Source organism: Gossypium hirsutum, chromosome D11 (genome assembly GCF_007990345.1).
Source record: "Gossypium hirsutum isolate 1008001.06 chromosome D11, Gossypium_hirsutum_v2.1, whole genome shotgun sequence".
In the NCBI taxonomy this organism is placed as follows: domain Eukaryota; kingdom Viridiplantae; phylum Streptophyta; class Magnoliopsida; order Malvales; family Malvaceae; genus Gossypium; species Gossypium hirsutum.
In genome coordinates this window covers 9319394-9343363 of record NC_053447.1, presented here as the reverse complement: position 1 = coordinate 9343363, position 23970 = coordinate 9319394, and the positions used below count along the sequence as shown (strand labels likewise).

General features: G+C 32.0%; 3 protein-coding genes across 3 annotated transcripts; all 3 read right to left on the bottom strand.

The window, feature by feature from the left end:
• Positions 1-2850: 2850 nt before the first annotated feature.
• Positions 2851-5636, bottom strand: LOC107923184 (protein TILLER ANGLE CONTROL 1). Its single transcript, XM_016853403.2, has 5 exons — positions 5276-5636; positions 5099-5144; positions 4222-4868; positions 3679-3829; positions 2851-3106 (listed from the first exon to the last, which is right to left on the bottom strand). The coding sequence occupies exons 1-5, from the start codon at positions 5279-5281 to the stop codon at positions 3090-3092; spliced, it is 867 nt and encodes a 288-aa protein (XP_016708892.1). The 5' UTR covers positions 5282-5636; the 3' UTR covers positions 2851-3089.
• A 10686-nt stretch (positions 5637-16322) lies between these two features.
• On the bottom strand, positions 16323-18392 carry LOC107924692 (proteoglycan 4). The gene has a single exon (XM_016855243.2). It carries the CDS (start codon positions 17856-17858, stop codon positions 16578-16580), a length of 1281 nt encoding a protein of 426 aa, XP_016710732.1. The 5' UTR covers positions 17859-18392; the 3' UTR covers positions 16323-16577.
• A 2648-nt stretch (positions 18393-21040) lies between these two features.
• Positions 21041-23272, bottom strand: LOC107922861 (uncharacterized). The gene is made up of 4 exons (XM_016853066.2): positions 22817-23272; positions 22468-22728; positions 21496-21655; positions 21041-21359 (listed from the first exon to the last, which is right to left on the bottom strand). Exons 1-4 carry the CDS (start codon positions 23030-23032, stop codon positions 21181-21183), a joined length of 816 nt encoding a protein of 271 aa, XP_016708555.1. The 5' UTR covers positions 23033-23272; the 3' UTR covers positions 21041-21180.
• Between the last annotated feature and the right edge of the window lie 698 nt (positions 23273-23970).

Here is a 23970-nt window from a genome sequence, read left to right as displayed (position 1 = left end):
ATTTTGTATATATGCTGTCCAAATTTTGGTGTGAAAATGCTATCTAGTTTGGTATATAAATGCTGTTCAAATTGATGTATAATAATTGTCCAAATAGGGTAGACCACCTATGTTGTAATATGTAGTATAGTTAGTAACTTGAAATGAAATATGTATACAAATAAATGTTTGGATATATGCTTGGATTTTGATATATAATCATATATGCTTGGAAATATTTTAAGAATTTGAATGATAATAAATTTTGATTAGGTAAATGATAATGATATGGTTGAAATTTTGAGACATGGTTAGTATATGTAATTTGATTTATGATGCATGTTTGATTTTAATTGGTTATGTGTTTATATATATATATGTATATATATGTGGAATGAAATTTCGTGGTTGAGTTAGTATAATCTATAAAAAAAATTGAGTTGGGTTTTGATCTGTAATGCCTCGTAACTCTAATCCGGCGACGTACTCGAGTTGGGGGTGTTACAATCCCACCTTGCATAATGATATTTTTTAGTCACTTAAATAAATTAAAACATATGTAAAAGGCTTTTTTTATCTCGAGTTAACCAAAATGAAAAGGTCATGTCCCGTAAGTTAGGACACGACGCCTCGAATCCTCGAAAATAAGCTTGTTCATTATTTAATTACTATTTAAATTTCATGTATTTTAGTTTTAAAAGGGATGTTTGGTTATCTAGGTTCAAAGAGAAAGTTGAACCCCGTAAGTTAGGGCACAACTTCCGAATCACCAAATAATGAACATTGCCTCGATTTTAAATATTTACTATGAATTATGTAAAACAAATATAACTTTTAAAACGATATACATTTATTTGAGCATAATGTAAAAACAGATAAATGTATTTTAACGGGACGGCACGATGATTAGTAAAATAAGGTAAAATAATAGAGGGTGAAGTATTGAAATAACGACATAAAAAAATAGACGAATAAAGAAAATAAATAATAGATAAAATAAAAATGTCATACTTGTGAGTAATAATAAAGCAGATATAATGAAACATCAATTTATAACAATGATATTATCATAACATGAATAATGAAATAATAATAATCATAATAATAAGGGCAAAAAAGAAAGAAAATAAATGCATAATGAAAAGGAAGTATAAATAATATCAAATTTAAATGTTTAAAAAGTAAAAGAATGACAAATAAATAAATAGATAAAACAAATTTAAATAATATCAAATTTAAATATTTTAAAAGTAAAAGAATAACAAATAAATAGATAAAACAAATATAAATAATATCGAATTTAAATTTTTAAAAAGTAAAAGAATAGCAAATAAATAAATAGATAAAACAACTCATAAAAGGTTGAAATTAATTGAATGAATGATTAAATTGAAATTTAAACGAAATTAAAAGTATAAATCGTAATAAATTAAATAATGAAATAAAATAAAGGACTAAAATTAAACGTGTGAAAAAGGGCAGGGACCAACTGGGAAATTATTCCCAAGACCAGTAAGCGCACCGTTTCAAGAGGGACCAAAACGGAAAAAGATAAAATTAAATGGTAAAATTTTAAAAAAGAAACAAGACTATATAAGTTAAAAATATAAGAGCGGAAGGACCAAAAGAATAAATAGAAGCCCATATCAAAAACACGCGGATCCTGTGCGGTTCGGGTTGGGTCGCAGGCTCCACTTCGAGACGACGTCGTTTTGGAGCATTTGGAGCCACTTCAAAACGACATCGTTTTGCTCAGTCTATATAAGTTTAAAATATAAAAGAAAAAAATTCATTTTAGACCGTTAAAAAAACAATTTCTTTCTATTTTTTTTCCTCTCACGTCGCTCCTTCATCCGGCCATAGGGACGGTGGTCCTCCGCTATGGCCACCGATCATCGGCGACGGAAACCGCCGCCTCCGGTGGCCAAAGTTTCCCAAAACCTCCCCTTTTGAAGCTCGTACCTGTAGAACCTAGATCCGAGATCGAAATTCCCAAAAATTCGATTAAACTCGACAAAAAAATTAAAAAAAAACGTTTCATTTTTCTCTCCCTTTCTGGCGCAGCCTTTAGACGAATCGCTAGGAATTTGGTGGCCATCTAAGCCGACGGGGACCACCCACGGTGGTGGTGCAACAAAATAGGTAAAAACTAACCCTTTATTATATATTTTTTTATACTTCAAAATAAAAAGTAGCTACCTTCTTTTAGATTTGTTGTTCTTCTTTTTCGTATTCTATTTGAAATCTCTTTTTTGAACCTTATAAAAATTCAGCCTTTATAGCCGTTTTCAAATTACAATATTTTTCTTCTTTTTTTTCTTTTCTTTTTATCTCTGCTTGGCTACTGTTTCTTGTGTGTTGTGGCTTTTGTCCTTGCTTTTTTCTTTTGCAGGTGTCTCTGGAGTCAACGACGGGGCAAGAAGCCTGCCCTTGTCATTTTGGTGAAACGGCGGCAGGGGCAAACATCGGGACGAGAGGCCTCAGGCGGCGTGCCTGCGAAGGGGGTGCGGCGCCAGGACTAGGGTTTTTTTTGTTTTTTTCTAAAAACTTAGTTTAGGTTGTGAGCCACTGGACCATTAGAGTTTTCATTGATTTGGGGCATTTGGGTTTATAAATTTGAGTCTAATATTTGTAAATGGACTATTTTCTGTATCTTATTTGGGCCGGATAAAATTGACCCGTTACAATGCTAATAATAGAAAAGAAAGAAAAAAAGGATTAATGGAGGAGAAGTAGTGTGCGTCATTCCAAACGAACTTAGAGACCGTGAGGATGGTAAAGCTTTAGTTAATGAAATAATGAAGATGAATAATCCGAGACAATAAAACAAAAAGCAGAAGGATTAAGAAAAAGTAGAAAAGGGAATTGGCGGGACATGAAACCCGGATTACTGTGCCATTATTAATTATCGGTGCCAAGACAATCAAACAACCAACAATATACTAAATCCAAAGTAGGGAAAATTACAAAACAGAATTACTCGGTTCCATATTTCACATACATTAATTCATATTATAAAACAAAGTAAAATTAAAATAATAAACATTCAATTATTTAAGAAGAAACATTGGGAACATTAACTTTTAGCAGATTAGGTCATCCATTATAATTCAAACCTCAGCAATATCTGCAACAACAACAACAACATGATCAAATGTCAACAAATTCTTCTCCAAAACCAAAAAAATTGAAGAAGAAAAGAAAGATGTACATACAATGCTGATTACTTGGTCAAAAAAATTGATACTAATAATGAAGGATAATGGGAAATCGACCCCGCCAGACATTACGACAGGGCGACGAGATTATCATGGGCCCAGATTGAAGGACAACGGTGTTTGGGACGGTTTCCTTATTGGTTTTATACTTTTGTAGTGTTATTTTTGAAAAAGTGTCCCCCCTTTTTCCCTATCCATGGACCATGGAAAATGACAGTGAGGACGGGTTAAACTTGTATTTTGACCTAAGCATGCAGGATTGGAGTACGCACAACAAGAATCGGCTGCTTCTTCACGAGAAAGGATTCTATTAAATTGGAATAACTTATCATTTATATCCCTTTCCAATAAAAATATATCACTTCAGTATTTCCATCCTAATATGATTCTCCACATATAATACAACAACCAAACAGATTGACAAATATTGTACGTCTCGTTATTTTGCTTAAGCTAAAAAGAAAATGTTGGAAAAATATACCTAGCGATTGAAGCAAGGAAACAGATTCATTGGCTTGGAGTGTGCTGCTAGCAACAGCATCAATCACGCTTGCCTTGCACCGTCCCTCCAATTTATTACCCTTGCCTTCAAGCTCTGGATGGATCTTCCTTTTCAACATCCTCCTCATCATCTAATAACCCAAACAAATTAATTTCTTCAATGCTCAAATTTCGGCTGTCAACTTTTTATTTAAATCAAATCGTCATTTCATAACCACCTTTTAATTTTTACATATACATTTGTTGAATTAAAATTTGATTTGTCCTTTTTTTCATTTTGTACTTTTAGTCTTTGTCCTACAAGTTACTCACTTCACAAACTAATATTAAATCTCTGTTGTAGTGGATTTATAATATTCTAATAGTGAATTTTTCTTTACTACCCAAAGCTTTAGTTTTACATCATAACCCAACTTTAACCTTGGTTGAAAATATTTAAAAAAGAAAAAAGAAAAAAAAAAGAAAAGAGAATGGTGTTTGGATAGGAAAAGAGGCATGGGTTTAACTTAAACAACACGATCACCTGGTGTAGCATTTTGATGGGACGTGAATCCTCGCCAACTCCAACTTGAGGAATGAGTTTCTTGGCAAAAGAAAGGCCGTTTTTGGCAGGAAGAGAAGATGACTTTTTGCAAGAATCAGTGTCCAAATGGAGAGGAGAGCTGGGCTTCTTTTTTATGTCAGTGTCCTCAGAGAAGAGGTCGGCCAGTGTAGTTCTTCTTCTCAGCTTTCCAGAATGGTCCTCGGTGGCATCCAAGTTAAACTTGATTTCATGATCAGTAGACCCATCAACCATCATCATCACCTCCTTTTTTCTGTATTTCGAGTTATCGACATTTGAATCAACGTCTTCCAAACTCGGCTCGAAACTGCTCAACATCAGCGGGTTCACTTCTTCTTCTTCGTCATCATCATCGCCATCAACATCTTCGTCATCGTTGTTATCAGAGTACCGTTCTTCGTCGTCGTCTTCGTAGCTCCCCGAAGCTAGGTAGTCATTTTGTTCTTCAGCCAAGGATTTCAAAGGATCGAAACCGAAGGTGCCAATTGTTAAAACGCCATCTCGCCAACCATCCAGCATGTCAACCAGTGCCACTTGTTCCAGTAAAGCTTTTGTATTGGAGTCAATTGCAATGGAATCAGTCTTCTTAACATTTCGTGCAAGCCCATCTGCACATAAAGCACAAGTCTTTTCATGATATCAATTGTAAAATACATATATATTTTTTTAAAATCTTCAATGAAGAACACTGTTCTAGAGAGAATGTAAGATGCACATATATGTATATATTCACAAACTTGGACCGTAATGATACATCAACTGTCAGGAATTAGAATGCATGAGATTGGGTGCACCATACAATAGGAATCTGTCACCAGAAGAAGAAAAACTATCAAACCTTTGAGGACGTTATGATGGAACCTCCTTTGCACCCAGTTGAAGATCTATTAAATAAATTAACGTCAGAAAATCCAGACACTGGAATTGATTCATTAGAAAGGGAAATCAAAGTTTTACATAATTTTCAAGTGGAAAAAATTAAGTAGAAACAAATTTATGGGTACGTCGTAGTTACCTTCATTTTCTCAGCCAAGCTTTAGTTTGGTGAGAAGGGAAAAAGAAAGAAAAAGGGAAATGGAAGTCAAGGCGAATGTAGGGAGGGAGGGCTTGGGAATGTTTTATGATGGAAACGGAAGAAGTGAAGAAATTAGCAAGGAGAAGGCAAAAGAGTTAGGCGGCGCGACGTGGCAAAAAGGAGTAGGGCCAAGAAAATAGGCACTGTCTTAAGGGGTGCATGGCCTGTTGGTATATACGTGTTGGGTCTATCTGGCTTGATCGATGTGGTGAATTCTCCAAATGATATTATTATATGCACCTCTTTCTCTCTCTCTTTTAGTTTTCCATCACTCTTAGCTTAGGCATTACTAGCTCTCCCTAGCATTTTTCCCACTTTCTTTCTTTCTTTCTTTTATATAGTAAAATGCTCCAAATCCTTCTAATTTCCTCACCTTTCATCTAACTCCTACCTAATCTTTTGCATTTTATGCTCAAGTACAGCTATATGTGGTACCATTGTTCTTTAAATGAGATGAGCAAAGCCCTTAATGGAACTGACCCTCTTTTAATTTTTAGCCCAAAATTTTCAATTAATTGCAACCCATAATCAAGGAAAAAGTCCACCAAGCCATCCATGAGCCGAAAGATAATGTGCTATGGAGCCTTATTAGTTCCAAGAAAAAAAATGCACCCAATAAAGGTTGACGTGATCTCCAACATCTGCTTTTCTCAACCTCCTTTGGCACCTTTTTACCATATTTGATGTACATAAAAAAGTGAATGGTTGAAGTTATTAACTAATTTTAAATCCATGCAATGCAGAAATACGTAATTTATTTTACTAGAGCACACACACACACATATATATATATTAATTATTATAAAACTAAAACAATTATTGGTTATATATTTTAATGGTAATCGGAAACTGACAATACATATATAATAAAATTTGATAATTCATACGTAGCGGTAATAATTTATTTCAGAAATACAAACAAAATTCTAATAATATCTTTAATCCCAATTAATTGAAATAAATAAAATTATCATGGAAGTCTCTATACATTAAATTAAACCGCAAACTAATCTTTCTGTTAATTATTTCATCCACTTCTACTGTTAAGTGATGACGTGGTTGGCAGGGGCCTAGACCCCCCTAAAATGGAAACTTTTTCATTTAGGCCCTTTAAAATTTTTAAAATTTTAAATTATTAAAGGTAAAGTTGTACTTTGACCCCCCTAAAAATTAAAATTTTTTGATTTAATCCTTTAAAAATTATAAAAATATAAACTATTAAAATGGTGAAATTATAAAAATATAAACTATTGTAAAAATTATAATTTAATTTCGCTCCCTAAAAAAATATTTTGACTTCGCCCCTGGTGGTTGGCAAAACAACTAGGCAACAATTTGTGGTGTGTAAAATGTACCACATGTTAATGTCACATTTTACCACGTTAGTAAATATTTAAAAAAATTTAAAAAATCCCCAAAAATATATAAAAGCCTTTTAATAATTATTTAAAACTATAAGAAATTATAAAATTATTGTAATTATAAAAAATTAAAAAAATATAAGAAACTAATAAAATAAGACTCGATTTAGAAGATACATATGTGTGTTTATATATGTATTTAAATTCTTTAAACACACACTATATATATACATAGTTTTTATAATTTTTAATATTTTTAAAAATTATTATTAAATTAGTACAATATCCTTTAACTTCTAATCAAAACAAAAAGAAGCAAATCTCTAAACATCAACTTTGGAGATCCTTAATATTTGATTTCATTTTATAATTTTATCATATTTTATTTAACTCATCAGAAATATTATAAATAGTCGAAGATTTGTATTATTAGGAGTATATTACCTAACGTATATACTCACCTACTTTGGGCACTGAATACTTTTTTTATTTTATAGTAAGCGTTATCGATCGCAGATCAAAGTTTGTGATATATGTTTGTATAGCGCCTCATGAAAGTCAATTGATTAAATGGGCTCATTCGACCCACTTGAATTGGCTTGATTTGTGAAACATGTGGAGAAACTCATCTACCTAAAGCATTGGTGACCAGTGAGTAAAATTAGGGTTACCATGGTAAATATGGAAAGTAATCATAGAATATTTGTAATTTTAGAAGATTTTATTTTAAAATCGTAGAGTATCATGCAAATCTCTTAAGAATCTCAAATTGTGGATTAGCTTCGATCTCATCTGTCGATATAAATTAAATTGTACCATTGGATTTAGGGGAACTCAACTATTTTTGGTAAACCTTTGGAAGATGGTATTTATACCCTCTAATTTATTTCCAACCGTTATGGTTGTTGTAGAAGTGAATGCAGCCGTTGAGGATGAAATATCAGGTTATTAACTTTACCTGCAGCAACGAGAATTGATACTTATTAAAAGATTATCGATTTTTTTGTAATTAATGCTGATTTCAATGGCTGTTGGAGCATAAATATCGATACCTTAGGAAATATATCAATACCTTAAGAAAAGTATTGACACTGGATCAATACCTACCAGGGTTTGAAAATGGCAGAATGTCAATTTGGTATCGATTATCAAAGGAGTATCGATATCTTGTAAGATATCGATACTTAGACAAAAAGTATCAATACTTTTTGTCCTGGAGCAATTCTAACTAGTTTGAAAATAGTTAAAACATATTTGAAAATATTTGACTCAATTGAAACCATTTTAACTTGAGTTTATGAAATTGCTCAACTTTACTTTTATTCAAAAACACATTAATTTGTTATATCAAAACATATTAACCAACAAGGCTTAGCTTAACAATAAACTTACATTTATTATTTTTATTAGGGATAGGAATGTGGTTGCTTAGGATCTAACCAGTGGTGAAACTAGTGGGGCTGGCAGGGGCCCCGACCCCCCTAAAATGATTTTTTTATATGCCCCTTCAAATTTTTTAAAATTTTAAATTAATATAGGTAAAATTACACTTTAGCCCCGTTAAAAATATAAAAATTTGATTTAATCTTTTAAAAATTATAAAGATATAGTCTATTAAAAATGTGAAATTGCATTTTTTTATCACAAAAATTAAAAATTAATTTCGGCTACCCCTAACTCTCATGTCCCAAAACTTAATTCTCTTTATGTTTGTTAAAAAATGAAATATTCAAATAATTAAATTTCACTTTTATTTAAAGCTTTTTAAAATAATATAAAAATATTATATTAATAATAGTAAAAATATGAAATAAAGAATTTTCAGAAAAATATAATTTACTATTATTGCACAGTGAAATTATATTTTGTATTTAATTTACTCCTATATAGCTAACATTTTAATTGTAATAAAAAATAATTTTAAATCAAATATAAGGTAATGTTTACTGCAACAAGCAACAAGCAACAAGCAACAGGCAACAGGCAACCCATAAAAACATACAAGGATTATCCGAATCATTTATAAAATAATTAATTTGTAAACCCATTGAACATTATTTCTATTTGAAGAAGAATAATAATTAGAGCTTGTTCAGTCTAGGTAGGCTTTGGCATTCATATGATGACACTTGGATGAGTTAGAAGCTAGCTAGGGATCCCAGAGGGCAAATCAGACATTGAGAAGCTAAAAGTTGTTCGAAAATGAAAGCTACTTAAGCTGGAAAGAAATGGCAGGGAGAAAAAACAGAAACATGTTGAAGTGGTGGAATTCATGGTGACTACTGTCATTTGACCGTTTGCAGCTTGTCTGCTTATGTCCTAACCTAAAAGCCTTTCCACAATTTCAATGGTGGTGACCCTGGAATGGATTGTAATGCTTTCTGGGTCTTTGTTGCTGCCTTACACCAACTACACAATCCAACCCGTTCTTTCTTTCACCTCCAACACCCTACGCTTTGGATTCTCCTTAAAGCATTCTAGTTCAAATTTGTAGGGACTATCTCATATGCCTCTTTTTCAGCCTGATAGGTGGTGGGGGAAGCACAAATTTATCACAACATCCACATATACAGCTTCATTTCTACTCATCATAATTATTTCCTACAAATTAAGTTTATTCCTCTTGGGTTTCAAAATCTCAACATTGGCAATTAAAACAACACTAGGAAAAGCTTACAGTGACATGCAATAATTTTCTCCAAATGGAGTGAAAAGAGATTTTTTTTTATTAAAAAAAATTAAAAGCATGGCCAAGTGCCCAGCGGCATCAACTTTTCAGATATTGAAGAAGTTCATTTCCAGGAGGAAAAAAATTGAGTCCATTTTATCTGGCTGTGAATGAATATTCTTATTATTGGATATCAAATGGCAAAATCCTGTCTGGTCGACTGGTCGCCTTTATTTTACTCTGTTCCTCCAGAATCGTTTGCTTTATTATTATAGGTCGCCGTGCAGTGTTGAGAATGAACGAGGACCAGAAGTTCTTGAGAGCTTACACTGTCAACAGATATCATACAGTATCTATTATCTTAACGCACATGCACTCAAACCCTCAAAGACCCACTTTAAAGATTAACTGGCTGAATTAGCTCCATTGGCCAAATCTGGTGGATCAAACATGCATCCTATTGGCTCATTTTTTTGCTAACGGAATTTAGTAGGATCCACATGACATATTCCAACACAAAATGGACATCCCGAGGAGACATTGTGTGGAGTGTTTTATTTGGGGCAGCATTGCCCATCTCCCTATCTCATGAATCACTAACTATTCCAACTCATGATTTAATCAGCAAGGATAACAAAAGCTAGCTAGGGGTTATTTTTAACAAAACTAGAGATACCACACTTACCCGCATCACCTTTATATCCCATGCTTTATGTTCTTCATTGCCATAGATTTCCATCACTTGTCCCTTCTTCAATAGCATGGTTCTCCCATTACAGCAACTTGAGAGGCTCTCTCTAAAAATTCAAGAGATTAAACTTTTAGGTTATTGGAATATATGATTATTTAATATATTATCAATTAGGTTACATTATTCGGTTCAATTCATTTGGTTTAAACATAATATTTTGATGTTTGGTAAAGCATAATTTATTAAATTATCCTTTTATAAAATTTGTTTTTTTTAAACAATTTTAGTTCTTGTAATATTTTTAATTTTAAATTTTCCATAAAATTATGATAACTTATGAAATTCCTTTTTATTACACATTAATTTTAGCATCTGAATAAATTTTGAACTTTTTCTTTGTCGTTGTTGAACAGTTAAACTTAATTATGATAGCTTATTCAATAGGCATAGTAACTTAGTTGGCCCTTTAACTTTACAAAAAAAAAATGGTTATATTAGTTCTCCATTCAATTTTCACATCTTTTAGCTCTTAAACTTGTATTGTTTATTAAATCACTCCAAAATAGGAGTAAAAGTTAATGTCTAATCACTTTGTTTAAGTGACATATATGTGGATTGCAGCGTTAGCAATTAATTAATTTTTTAGTTATAAAAATTATTTAAAATTTAAAATTATTAAAAAGGTATAAAAATTATATAATTTTTTTACTATTTTAAAAAAAATTAATTAATTGCTAATGTAGCATACAAGTGGATATTACGTCAGCTAAGTAAAAAAAACATTAACTTTTCAATCTGTTTTAAGGTGATTTGACAAACAATGTAATAAGGTCAATGGCTAAAAGAGACAAAATTAAACGAAAAGATAAAATAACTCTTTTATAAAATTGAAGAGCCAAATAAATTATTATGTCTTTTTAATATGACTTTTGTCTTATTACGAGGAGAGAAGTGGAACTAAAATCTTAAAAAAAATTGTTATATGTATACATATATGTATTAAAACTTGCTATATCCTCTTATACTAATAAATTTTGATTTTGCAAAAAAAATAAAAATATGAAATTGATTAAAATAACAAAATTGATGGGTAAATTTGTTTAAAATTTTAGATTCCAAACGAATTATAAAACTATTTAAGAAAGGAGTGGTATTGAGATTATCCCTATATTTCGAAACTGTTAACACTATCGAATATATAAAATTACTATTCCAAACAATCAGAATGTTACATAAAATTGTAAGATTTAATGTAAATCTTATGGTTTTTATTTTTTAGTCAGCAATCTTGATATCCTTGCGCATTGAGGAAGTAATTTAGATTTAGTTGGTGCTGCTAAAGATAAGCCACACCATTCCAATGTATGCTTAGGATTGGGACTGGGTGGAGTTCATATGGTTATTTCCCACGTGGTTGGTTCAGGATCGAACTACCCTGTCGATGATTTTCAAATCATTGAAATCCACATAATTGCCTCCATTGACGATGAATCATAGTGGATTAGGAGTCCTTCAGGGAGACACCAATTATACGCTGCTTCTCTAATAATTAATTAATTATCTTATCTCCTAATATCTTAAATCACACATTTTAGTCAGTTTTAGCAACCTTTTATCTACCCCATCAAATGAGTTTATTGGTTTTAATTATTTAAAAAGTGAATTTTTTTATACCATTTATGGGCGAACAAAATTCGATTCGATTCGAAAAAATCAAAAAGAAATTTAAATTTCGAGTTAATCAAATAGAGTTATTCGAGTTATTCGAATTATTCGAGTCAAATCGAATAAGAAATACCGTTTTGGTTTCTGTCAATTTTGAAAATGAGCAAATTGATCTCTCTTAACAAAATTTTTTTTAAAAAAAACAAAGATAATTTTCAAACTTCAAAAATAATTTTTTAAAATTCAAAATATTTATAAAAATTCTAAAATTTATATATATTTTTAAAAATATATAAAAAAAATTTATAAAATAATAATTTTAGAATCTAAATAAGTGGTTAGTGATTCAAGTTTATCATACTAAAATATCTTATTTTTTATTATTTTGCTTTAAAAAAATTTTCAAATATATATTGTTTCAAATTTATACATTCTAACATGGAAATAGTTGCATTGTACTAGATTTTAATTTAACATTATTAATTTTTCTAATTTAACTCGAACGGTTTCACTTGATTCGATCAAACGCTCATCCCTAATTTGAGTTATCCGAAAATTCGAATAAGAAAAGGCAAAATTACGTTATTTTGATAAATGTTTACATTTTCTAAAGTTAAAAGTCAAAATTATCAAGTTAGAAGATAAAACTACGTTGTTTTGATAAATGTTTACCCATTAGTCATACTTTTCTTCCCGAATTGTCCCCCTCTCCTTTTTTTCCTTTACTCAAAATTAATCTAAAAGTTTGTACTTCATCTACTAGTAAAATAATCGGTCCATATAAACGGAACATTAGTATAAATAATAAGATTCGTTAATTCGACTTGATTTGACTCAAAAAAATTTTGACTCGATTTGACTTGATTCGAAAAAAATTTCAAATTGAGTTCGGTTCCTAAAATAGGATTCGTCAACTCGACTAACTTGAAATTTTTTGATTCGATTCAACTTGACTCAATCGAATACTCACCCCTAATGTCATTAAATAAAATTTGTTTTATAATTTATATTGTGTTGGTATATTATAAAAACCTTAAAATTTGCCCTAGTTTTTTTTTTATTTTGGAATTTAGTCTTTGTAATTTTATTTTTAGGAATAGAGTTTTTTTTTTTTTAGTTTTCAAATTTTAAAATTAGGTCCAGTTGTTAATTGTTATTATTTTGTTATGAAATTTTGAAATAAAAAAAATACTTACTTGATAGTCGTGTAATTAAAAAATGATGTTTTAATCAACATGAATTTAATAGTGTTAACAATTAGACTTGAATTTTTAAATATAAAAAATAGAGAGACTAAATTCTTAAAAATAAAAACACATCACCTAAATTCCAAAATTTCAAAAAATATAGGGACTTGTAATATTTTAACCTTAAAAAATATAGATAAAATAAATTAGTAGAGTCTATTGGATTATTAATTTTAAAAATGGGTAACTGATAAACAATTTTCCGAAAATATTAATACCAAAAGAAATTAACCAAATTGGATCAGCTTTGGTTGATAAATCCGTTCTAACCGATTAATAAGCTTCCCTAATCCATACCTGTTAGACTCTATCTGGGAATTTTTTTTTCTTTCTTTCTTATTATTATCCTCTTGATAGTTAATGGAGTAAATTTTAAAAATTAGATTGTGTCTGTTGACAGTAGCTTCCAAATTTGTTTTCATTCTGCTCGTAATAATAATAATTATCTTTACTACAAATTTTATCCATGTGAAATTAAAATAAAAAATGATATAAATTTTGAGTAAAATACATCAAATTAAAAATACTAAATGCACTCAAATTATTTATTGCTGTATTATCAAACAACGTGGTTGAAACAATTTGTATAAAGAAAACCAAAATAATGCTTTTGTCTAAATGGTAAAGAAAATATTTTATAAATGTTGGTGGCATGAGTTCAAATTTATCTTTCAGGTTTTATTAAAAATATGAAAGAGCAAAAGTACCCTCATGATAATATGATTTATTTATACATAGAAGGATATTTTTATAAGTCTCTTCATCGAATTGTACTAAACAAATAACTTTTGGCTAAAATGAGTGGCTTTTTAAAATCAATTTTATTCGGAAGCTAAAATTTTTAGCTTTTCTTGAGCCAAAAAGCATTATCACCTTTGCAACCCTCCATTTTTCGTTCACTTCAAATTGCAAATGCTAATATAAAATTTGTAATACTTATATTTGGTATATAAATATTACCCCCTTTTGAAACTTTAATTCAAATACATGTAATATTTTAATTTGTTAAGTTTATGTTTTCTATGTTATGTTAATATCTAATATGTTTATATTCAAATCATATTTTAAAATAAAATAATTGATTAAAAATAAAAAACATTTATTAAAATAATACATATATGTTAATATCTAATTACAAATATTTAATGGTTATATTTGAATATTTAAAATATAATTTATATATTCTAATTAAATTTTATAAATAACTAATATTAATTTCTTAAAAATATTTAAAATTTATATTTCATATATTGAAATATTAACAACAAGTTATAATAAATTATTTTTTATATTCTTACTAAAATATCATAATATTAACTAATTTGAACATTATTTAAATGCATATTTGTTGCTTTATAATATCATGTCTAAATTGAACATTTTATTTCTCAAAAGCACTTTTTGACAGAAATACTAAACACTTAAATCTTAAACCAAAATTTTCAAAAGAACTTTTTCACGGCACTTTTCAAAAACAATACTAAACTAGCTCTAAGAGTGACAGAAACTCAATCAAAAATTTAAATAATAGTATAAATTGAAATTTTTAGATTTGGAGATAAGTTGGAGCAAATATAAAAGGTTAAATTTTGCTATTAGTCCTTGTGCTTTGCAAGAGAGGTGGATTTAATCCTCATGCTTTTATTTCGATCAATTTTAATCCTTGTACTTTTTTAATCCAAAAAAATTAGTCTCTATACTTTTTGAATTTTAAAATTTTAGTCTTAATCTAAACAAAAACAATTAAATTTGTTTGGTTAAATTCAATTACTAGCCCTAGCATAAAATTGTAAATTTAGTCTATATTCTCCAATTGGACCATTGTAAGTCTCAATACTTTTTCAAAACTTGAAATTTGAAATTAACTGGATTCTTAGTGAGTAACATGTAGAAATAACAAGCTAACATGGTAATATACATAATAAGATGTTTGTCGCATTAGATTTTAGGAAAAACAGAACTTAATAAATTTAGCAATTACCATTTTGATGAAGATTAAAATTTGAAAGGTATGGAAACTAAATCCACAACTTTCATAAAATACGACTTTAACCAATATAAAAATAAAATATTTGGGGTGAGGTTAGACAGATGATGTTAAAGTCTGATACATGAACAATCATTTTATAAACATTTTTCACCACGTCATTCATAATCTCATCCAATTAAAAGATGACATATCATCATCTTCTTCTTCTTTTCGCATCATATGTTTAAACAGAAACAGAACTATTGGAATGGATTTTGAAGCCCAAAACTACTTACTTTGGGCTCCATGATTAACATCCTTTTTCATTATTGGTTAAAACAAAATTATAAAAAATGTATAAACTCCTCTGTATTAGATAAAATATTAAAACTCAAATAAAAAAATTACACAAAAGAATTCAAAACGATTTGATACTTTGTCAATGGAATTAAAAAATTCTAGAGTGGAAGTCTTAAAAGGAATGTTCTAAACATTAAAAATAAATTAAAATAGACACATATTACGTAGAAAACCATAAATTAAAAAAAATCCACTAATAGTTTGACAAAATACTATATATTTAATAGTTCTAGTTTTATTTTAACCATTTTTTTATTAAAAATATTTTAAACCATTTGACTTGTAGTGGCTAATCCGGTAAGCCTCAAATCTCCACCTTATCTCTCAATCTCATGTCTAAGTCCGAACACCCACTAACCAACAAGCCTTCAACCTTTGGCTCTCTTCTCAATCCTCACGCCATTTTGCTTGCATTTGCTGTGCAAGTATCATTTGCATCTTCTATCTTATTGAGGAGCCTAAAATCTATCAATCTTTGAAATATTTGAAACTTCATGTAATTGAATTGTGGGAGTTTGCTGTGGAGATTTAGGGTGCCATATGATATTTTGTAATTACAGCTAAGAGGTTGTTTTTTTTTTTTGGTTTGGGCCAATAATTACAGATATGCTTTTAATTTAATAATTTTTCAATAAGAAAAAAATATGTGTTAGCTAAGCCAGATCATATTTGGATACAAAAACATTGGTCATAATTCGGGTCTAAGTGGACACAACAAAAGCACTTTCATTCACCCAACTCCAACCAGGCCTAACCCACAGACGTGTATACTCTGTTTCATCCAATGATTTACTTGGGGACTAGAAATATTGGGATGCACACGCACAGTCTGTTTCATACAATTGGAAGAAGGGTGTAACCGAAGGCATAAAAAACAAGAAGCCCTCCCCTAGAAATGCATGCATGCATGCATGCCTATGGAACTTATTCATTTTGGTATTGGGTTTAATAATGGATGGAATATGGTAAGTTGGTGGTTGACAAAAAGTTTAGAATGAGGCCAATTGGTGAATTGCAAACACAATGTTTTAAATGCTCCACTTTTATTACACTCGGAATTTAGCATACTTCTCAATATTAAAAAGGCCTGGACATGGAGCTTCTTCAATCAGGCACCACGAATGGTAATGAAGAATCCGAATCCATGTGCCCTTTAGCCATCACTCAGATTACAGATATTATTGTTTATTCTCAAAAACACAAGTACTGTAGCCTAAATTAATTAAAATAAACCAAGGTAATTAAATCCCACTTGATGTCTTGCTCTTTTTCTTTCTTTCTTTAGCTGTTGTAGCCATTGGTGCGCTCCTTGACATGGAATCCGCCAGCGGTTGGTTTTCGGTGGAGGGAAAGGTGAACACCAGGGTCATGGTGAGTGCATGAAGAATTGTAGACAATTGAGTTATTAACGCCTTGCACATTGCTGTTCATAAATGCACTCATAGGCATTGTGTTTGATCCGTTGCTCTTGGCCTTCATCTTCCCATCCCCATCCTCGCTGCTGCTGTAGCTATGGTAGTCAGTGCCGTCGCTTCCAATCCTAGAAGAATTCGCCAACCGATGAGGACTGCCCTGAAAACCATTTTTATGGGGTGATTTGATCAACTCCATGAAAGCACCTTTGTTCTCACCAGCAATTGTTATGACCCTCATACCGGCATCCTCTGAATCCGAAGGGAACTTCTTCCCATTACCCTTCTCCTTCGTGTCACCATACTTGGACGGTTCTTTCTTTCCATGAATGCTGGGGTCGCGAGTGTCACCAACTTCCTTTTGAGGGGCACCAAAAAGCCCCCTGGGCTTTTCAATCATCTTTTGAACGAGCACAGTCTTTTGCTCTGCCTCAACAGGGATCTTGGGTTCAAGCTCAGCTTGACCTCTCAACTGGGGAGGTGGGAGAGTCAAAGGTGAAGGTGGTGGAGCAGTTGGCGCTTTGATCTTTGTCGATTGAACTGGAGACTGCATGGCAGGTTTGACTGTTGGTATTGTTGACGCTTTGGGGCTGGCCACACGATTCGTAGTCGTCATAGAGGGGGCAGGTTTTGGGGTTGTGGAATTTGTCACCGATGTTGTAGTTGGGGCTGTCTTGGCTGGAGAAGAAGTTGGTGCAGAGACAGCAGTTGCAACTGTCCTGGCTGGAGAAGTTGGAACAGAGGCCGTAGTTGCCACGGACTTGGCTGGGGAAGATGGAACAGCGGCAGTAGTTGCCACTGGCTTGGCTGAAGAAGAAGGCAATGACGCAGGTGTGGTTTGTTTCGGTGGAGAAGTTGTTGGCCTCGCTGCAGTTGGCGAGGTTTTCACCGGGGAATTAGGCACTGAAGCAGTTTTGGGACTAGCTTCTTTTCTATCAGAAGGGGAAGACGGCTGAGATGTTCTACCAACAGAAACAGGTGATGTTGGAACAGAAGAAGCACCACCCACAGGTCTGAATGCAGGTCGAATAGTGGCAGATCGTTGCGGGGCTGAAGCGGCCGCGGGTTCAGGTGTTGGAGTAGGTGCTTGAGGTGCTGGCCTTGAAATGGATGCTAAACGGAACCATGGACGAGTTGGTTGGTTCGACATAATTGGGAGAGTTTCGAAAAGATTTTAAGGTCAAAGCCTGAAAAACTATAAGAACTAGAAATGATGAAAGAATGGAGACATACACAAATGGCTACCACAAATGTGCTTATATAGTAATCCAGGTTCAACTATAAACAGGAATTTGGGGGAAAGGAAAAAATAAAAATAAAAAAAAGGAAAATATATCACGAGAAAACGTCCCGAGCCGTAAACCCATACCATAGAGCAAAAGAAAGGCATCCGACAATAGCAACTAATACTATACATAACAGCTGAGCTGACAAAAGTTAATATCTTACGGTAGGTATCAAATGGAGTAGTTTACAAGATTTTCTTTTTCTCAAGGCAGAATCTATTGCCTGCTGGGGGATTCATCCACTTCAAAACCTTCATTTCTGCAGACTCCTCTGCCGACTCCCTGCTCCAATCATATCTACCCCTTTAATCTCAATGTTAACAACTTGCAGTTAGAATTTTTTTGCAGTCATTTTAACCACGGCCCATAGAAAATGAATTTTCTTTTTGAAAGATGTCCTTTCAAGTTTGGAATCCCATTGGTAACTGATCTTATTGGACTGGACCATTTTCAATTGCTCATCCAACAAGGCAATTTTAATTCCATTCCTTGCAGATATGGAAATTATTCTTAAATCAGGGCCGTGGAATTCATGAAAGATTATTGATCAGTTTCAGTAACATTTTTAAGGAAAAAAGAAATCCTTTATCATACATTGCATGACCTTTCTTTTTTTTCTTTTTGAACGAAATACATTGCATGATTAATTTTGTACAATGTTCATTTTCTTATGCATTTGCTGAAGCCGCAGCCCTTCTACTTTCTCCTTTTTGCGTAAATGAGCTGGGTGGCATATATTTGCTCTTGCACTTACCATATATATATTCTTAACGATTCACATTGCAAACACTTGTTCAACGATTCTTTATGTCCCACTTAGAATTCAGACAGCTAATTCTTAACTAAGATTCTTGCAATTGCAGCAGAAAATTTGATGCTTCCTTCTGACTTTGCTTGCGGATATTGGTTAAGAACACACACCTTGGTCGTTTTCATGATCCTCCGGGACAGGGTTTTTTAATATTACTGTATGTACCCAGTTGTTTGACTTGAGTAACTAAGAAAATTAGAGGGTGTTTAGCCTTGTCGCAAAAGAGAAGAAACGAATTCTTATGGTGGGACCTGGGAATATTTCTTTTTAATAAACCCTATAATTAAATTCTAGCATGAGGTCATATCATATTAGATTCGTGCAGCTTGGGCGTAAAACACCACAAGCTTTACAAAGTTGAGTCCTTCATCTTTTAAACAATGATATCTTATTAAAAAAGTTGATCAAGTAGTGGCGCAGTATACTTGACGAATAAATATGTCAAAACCCATATCGCCATATGCTCTGCAGGTTAATTGTCAATTCTCTATTCTATTTCCATTGAGCCTCCAAATGCACATAATAACAAGCTTCCGCAATATAGTTTCTTCGTATACAAATTCTCTGATATCGACTTGTTCTATTTCTCAATTCATTCCAGCACTTGAATCATGTGATCTAAGTACCGAATTAGCATACCGGTATTCATTCCTTGAAACGCCAAGGCCATCAATAAAACATCGCAATCATTTTCAAACGCAACATCATTTGCAATTTAAACAATAAGATCTCCTCAACTTTACACAACAATTGGATTTAGTCTTTAGATTTGATCTTGAAGGAATTTAATGACAAAATCTCCGTTAAATAGACACTTTATTGAAAAATTTTTGGTCTCCACTCTAGTGAAATTAAAGATTGATATTGATTGTAATTGTACAAGTCTTATATGCATATATAAATCGGTGATTTATTTAGGTTAATTAGGATGAGAAAGTGAGATCACTTTATTTGTTCAATCCATAACAATTTGTGAGTGCAAAAATTATAAGCAAAACTGAATTGTGTTCATCAATCTACCTCTAAGTTTTCAGGTCTAGTTCAAAGTATAGGAATAAGTAGCAACTTAATTAGTGTATCATAGTCTAACAACTCAATTTTTAGACGGTTTCGAAAAATGAGATTTCGGAGTCCAATCCCGTAAACCAAGTTAGTAAAATTATGAATAGAAAGGTTTGGGAAGTCGGTATCAATGAACAATTGAGTAATTAAATCGAGAAAATTATTAATTATAGTACAGGATTAAATTGTAAAGTTCAACCGCTATTAAATTTTAATTTAAAAAATGCTTGAGAACTTAATTAATAATTAACCAATGACCTAAATGGTTATTAAATCTTTGTTTGTATGTGGTTGTGCATCCACTTAGTTTCATTACGTAAGGTTATGTCACACTCAAACTTTTGGATCATGCTTAAGTGATGTTGATAACAAGTATAAGGGTTACAACTACACCGAACGGTTTTAGAGAAAATTTGTTTGTATTTCAATAGTTGAACTTACTAGTTTCTTGTCTCCTAAATTTCAGGTATCATTCTGCACTCAGATTTATGGGAGGGACGCAACCAGATTCCGGGCCAATTTCTTTTAGTGAGCCTATTTTGTTGTTTTGTAATGTGTTCATATCGGGGTAGTATAGGTTCGATTACTGGCTGATTTAAGTGGTTTCTCGTTTTAAATTTTGTATATGGCGGACCATGGTGTATAGCTATTACAATGGAATTTAATATTTTGTACATGACCTGAATGAGCTTAAACTAAGCATGGTATGAATTAGTTTCAAATGGTCACTTTTGGTAAAACTCCTAGCAAGTATTGATACTTTGTTAATAAGTATTGGTATTTCATTAAGTGCTTTATGTTTTAGATTTGGTAGAATGTCAAAACGATATCGATACCGTACTTTTCCTTCAATATCGGTATCTTTCTAAAAAATTTGAAAAGTTAGTTTCAGCTTAGTCCCTTAATCGTGATCGAGTTAACTCAAGGGTTTTCGTAAGCCTGAGTTAGACTCGGTTCTTTATTTTAATTCATATTATTCAAGGACTTAAGTCACGGTTTGTATTTGTCTATAGCGAGCACTCTCTAAGGCTTTGCAGACATAGAAAGTTTCCGAACTGAACAAACAATTTGTTTTTGGTGTTCATTTCTTTTTTACTACAAGTAATTACATCATTCAGTTGAAACTGAACAAATATTTAACAGACAAAAATCAATCAATTTCAATAAAGATTGTAGCACAAGAAACATAACTGCTTTGACTTAATTCATCATACGCCTGATTGGCAAGTTTTGATGATACATACCCCTAAGCACATAAAATTTACAAAGTCGCAGGCAAGAGAGGTAATTCTTGCAAGTTCTGTAGTTCAAGATCAAGGCCAGTTAGTGAACTGAAAAACTTTGAAAACTATATCTATACCTGTGGGGATTTGCCAAATAAAAAGTATAACATTAACTGCATTCAAGGCAATGTGAAGGCTCCTGGCAGTCTCACTCCCTTTCTGCATAGCAGGTACTAGGCCCGCGGCTGCAGCCCACAACACTGTAATGGCTGCAAAACAAACACCAAGACAGCAAGGTGGAGTCATTTCCTACACTTCAAATCTTGAGTTCAGCTACATAAATTTTTTATTTCCTATTTTGCATTACATATTTTGTGAGAGCGAACCCAGAATCGAAACGTGTACCTGCTCCAGCAAATAAATGGGGACCTGGGAAAAGCTTTCCTGTCCTAAACCATGTGTTGACACCTCCACCAACAGCCTCAAGAACCCCAAACCCTAGCAGTATTGATCCAGCATTGAAGTGTCTATCCCTGTAAGACCCTTTTAGCAACTCCTTCCTCTCCTGAAAAATCACAAATGAAAAGATAGTTTCACACGTACAAGGCATAGCTATGATGCATTGTCTCCCACAGATTCGCACATTAGCAAAGTCAAAAGTTTGTTGATGACCTTGTATTCAAATTGAGCATGTCTACTACTTATTGCCAATTAGATTTACCCTTTGAGGTTTTAAGCTTTATAATCTCATTGTGTCAAATGTTAGAAAATTAGAGATCTAAACAAGAAAGACCAAAACAAGGTTAAGAAAATAAGAGGGCTTGAGGCATTTAGAGAACTTGCACTAAGAAGCCCTCGACACACCAAGTAGAACTAGTTAAAATGACATAATGTGTAAGATGAATTTTTTTTTCTTTGAGGGTGAGAAAAACAAAGATTTCATTTATTTAAAGATGAATAGCATCAGTCATTACAAAAAGGTGAATAGGATTCGGGTACTATTCAAGCTAGTATCTATCATCCTCTATGTTCCTACATAACTTAGCAAGGTCATGATCTTCTCGGTTAGCTTTTACATATAATGTAAGAACTGTGTAAGAGTTGTGCTGTGTCATATAGCAACTTTTACACGCAATGTAAGAAATGTGACCCCAAAAGACAACTTTCATAATATAAGACTTGTGTCTAGTCTTTAACTTTCCTATAGGATGTGAGATTTAGTGACAGCCACGACCCTTATAAACTACTAACATCAACTGCATTGACGGAGAAATCAGCGAATATCACACAGCATTTGCTTTAGAATTCTGTGACAGAAATTGGGATGGGATACGCTAGTTAAAACTACATAAAAGTTTGGCTGCAAATGAAGCAAACCTCAGAGAGTTTCTGAATTTCGAGTTCCACGGGAGATGGAGCTGCTTCCACTGGTTTCCCTTCAGGGGTAACAGGAGTGGGCTTCACTTGTTTCTTGAGTTCATTAATCTCATTCTGGATGGTCCTCACTCGCCTCCATTGCCAACCCAAATACCCAGCCCACAAAGTGTAAAAGAAGAGACCACCCATGACAATGGGGTGTACAAGTGCAAAACTTCTACCCTCCAAAATCCCAAACTCTCCACCAACAGCAAGAGCATCCTGTTATTCCATGCAAAATCACATTAAAAATTCAAAAAAGAAAACGGCTCATTATCCAAAACAAAGAAAGTGAAGAAGAGTTGCATACCTCGGCGTCAAATAAGAAGGGAAATGCGAGTGTTGTAAGGGGAAGAGAAGCTGATTTTAGGTGATGAACAGTCTCAGCGAAGAGTTTTGGAGGGTTAAAAGACTCATTGCAGATAAATTGCTTTGTGGGGTTAGAAAGGAGGGGGAGTTTAGATTGTAGAAGGTGAGGCTTTTGGGGTAATAACGGGGATTTCAGGAGGCTGAGTGTGGCTGCCATGCTCTCTGATTCTTGTCTTCAAGGAGGGACAGGCAGAGAAACGGGAGAAAAAGGTATGCATACCAACAATGTCCTATAGGAAAAGATAAGAAACAAGAGATTGAAGACGTATTCTGCCTTGCTGACGTTGTGTGTTCTGATTTGCCTTCCCTTCTAAAATGGGCCCCACCAATGTACCTTTTAGGTCAGTGAGAGACACCACAACCCTTTTACCACTTGGGCTGTATTCGGCTTCACGTTACTGATGCCGTCTTCACCGTTTACTTTTAAAAGCATTTTAATATTTTTTAAAGTGTTTTTCTGAAATAAAATATTTATTTAGATATATAATTTTATATATTTAAAATAAATTTTAATAAAAAATAATTATATACTTAATATAAATATTACATAAAATATAGTAAATAAAAGTTAAAAATATCATTTTATTTCCAAAAGTGCTTTTCATATTGTCGATGACTTTAAAAATACTTTTAAAAAATAATGAGAAATAAAACCTTAAAAAATATTAAATAGATTTTTTTTCAAAAAAATTATTTTAAAATTCAAATGTAAACTTTTGTATTTGAAAAACACTCTTTTGAGTTGAAATCATATTTATAATTTAATATATCATTTAATATTTATATGGGAGATATATAATTATATTTTAATATTAAAATATGATTTATATATTGAAATTAAATTTTATAAATAAATTATAATAGTTGTCTAAAAAGGTATTTAAATTTTATATTTGTATATCAGATTATTAATAATTATTTACAATTTAAGTTGATTATATCATAAGACCAATGAATTCGAGTATGTATTTTTTATTTAATAATATATATAATAAAAAAATTATTCTTGAGAACGTTTAAATAGAAAAGGACATTTTCAAATATTCTAGTAAAGGAATGCTAAATTAAACCCGAAAACCGCTAGAAGCGTCCTTG

Coding starts and splice junctions, on each gene's coding strand:
- LOC107923184 (XM_016853403.2), bottom strand. Junction 4,869..5,098: donor CCATCATAACGTCCTCAAAG/GTTTGATAGTTT, acceptor CTTTATGTGCAG/ATGGGCTTGCACGAAATGTT. Junction 3,830..4,221: donor CCATCAAAATGCTACACCAG/GTGATCGTGTTG, acceptor TTGGGTTATTAG/ATGATGAGGAGGATGTTGAA.
- LOC107924692 (XM_016855243.2), bottom strand. CDS start 17,858: ATGTCGAACCAACCAACTCGTCCATGGTTCCGTTTAGCATCCATTTCA.
- LOC107922861 (XM_016853066.2), bottom strand. CDS start 23,032: ATGGCAGCCACACTCAGCCTCCTGAAATCCCCGTTATTACCCCAAAAG. Junction 22,729..22,816: donor CCTTCTTATTTGACGCCGAG/GTATGCAACTCT, acceptor ATGGAATAACAG/GATGCTCTTGCTGTTGGTGG. Junction 21,656..22,467: donor AAATTCAGAAACTCTCTGAG/GTTTGCTTCATT, acceptor GTGATTTTTCAG/GAGAGGAAGGAGTTGCTAAA.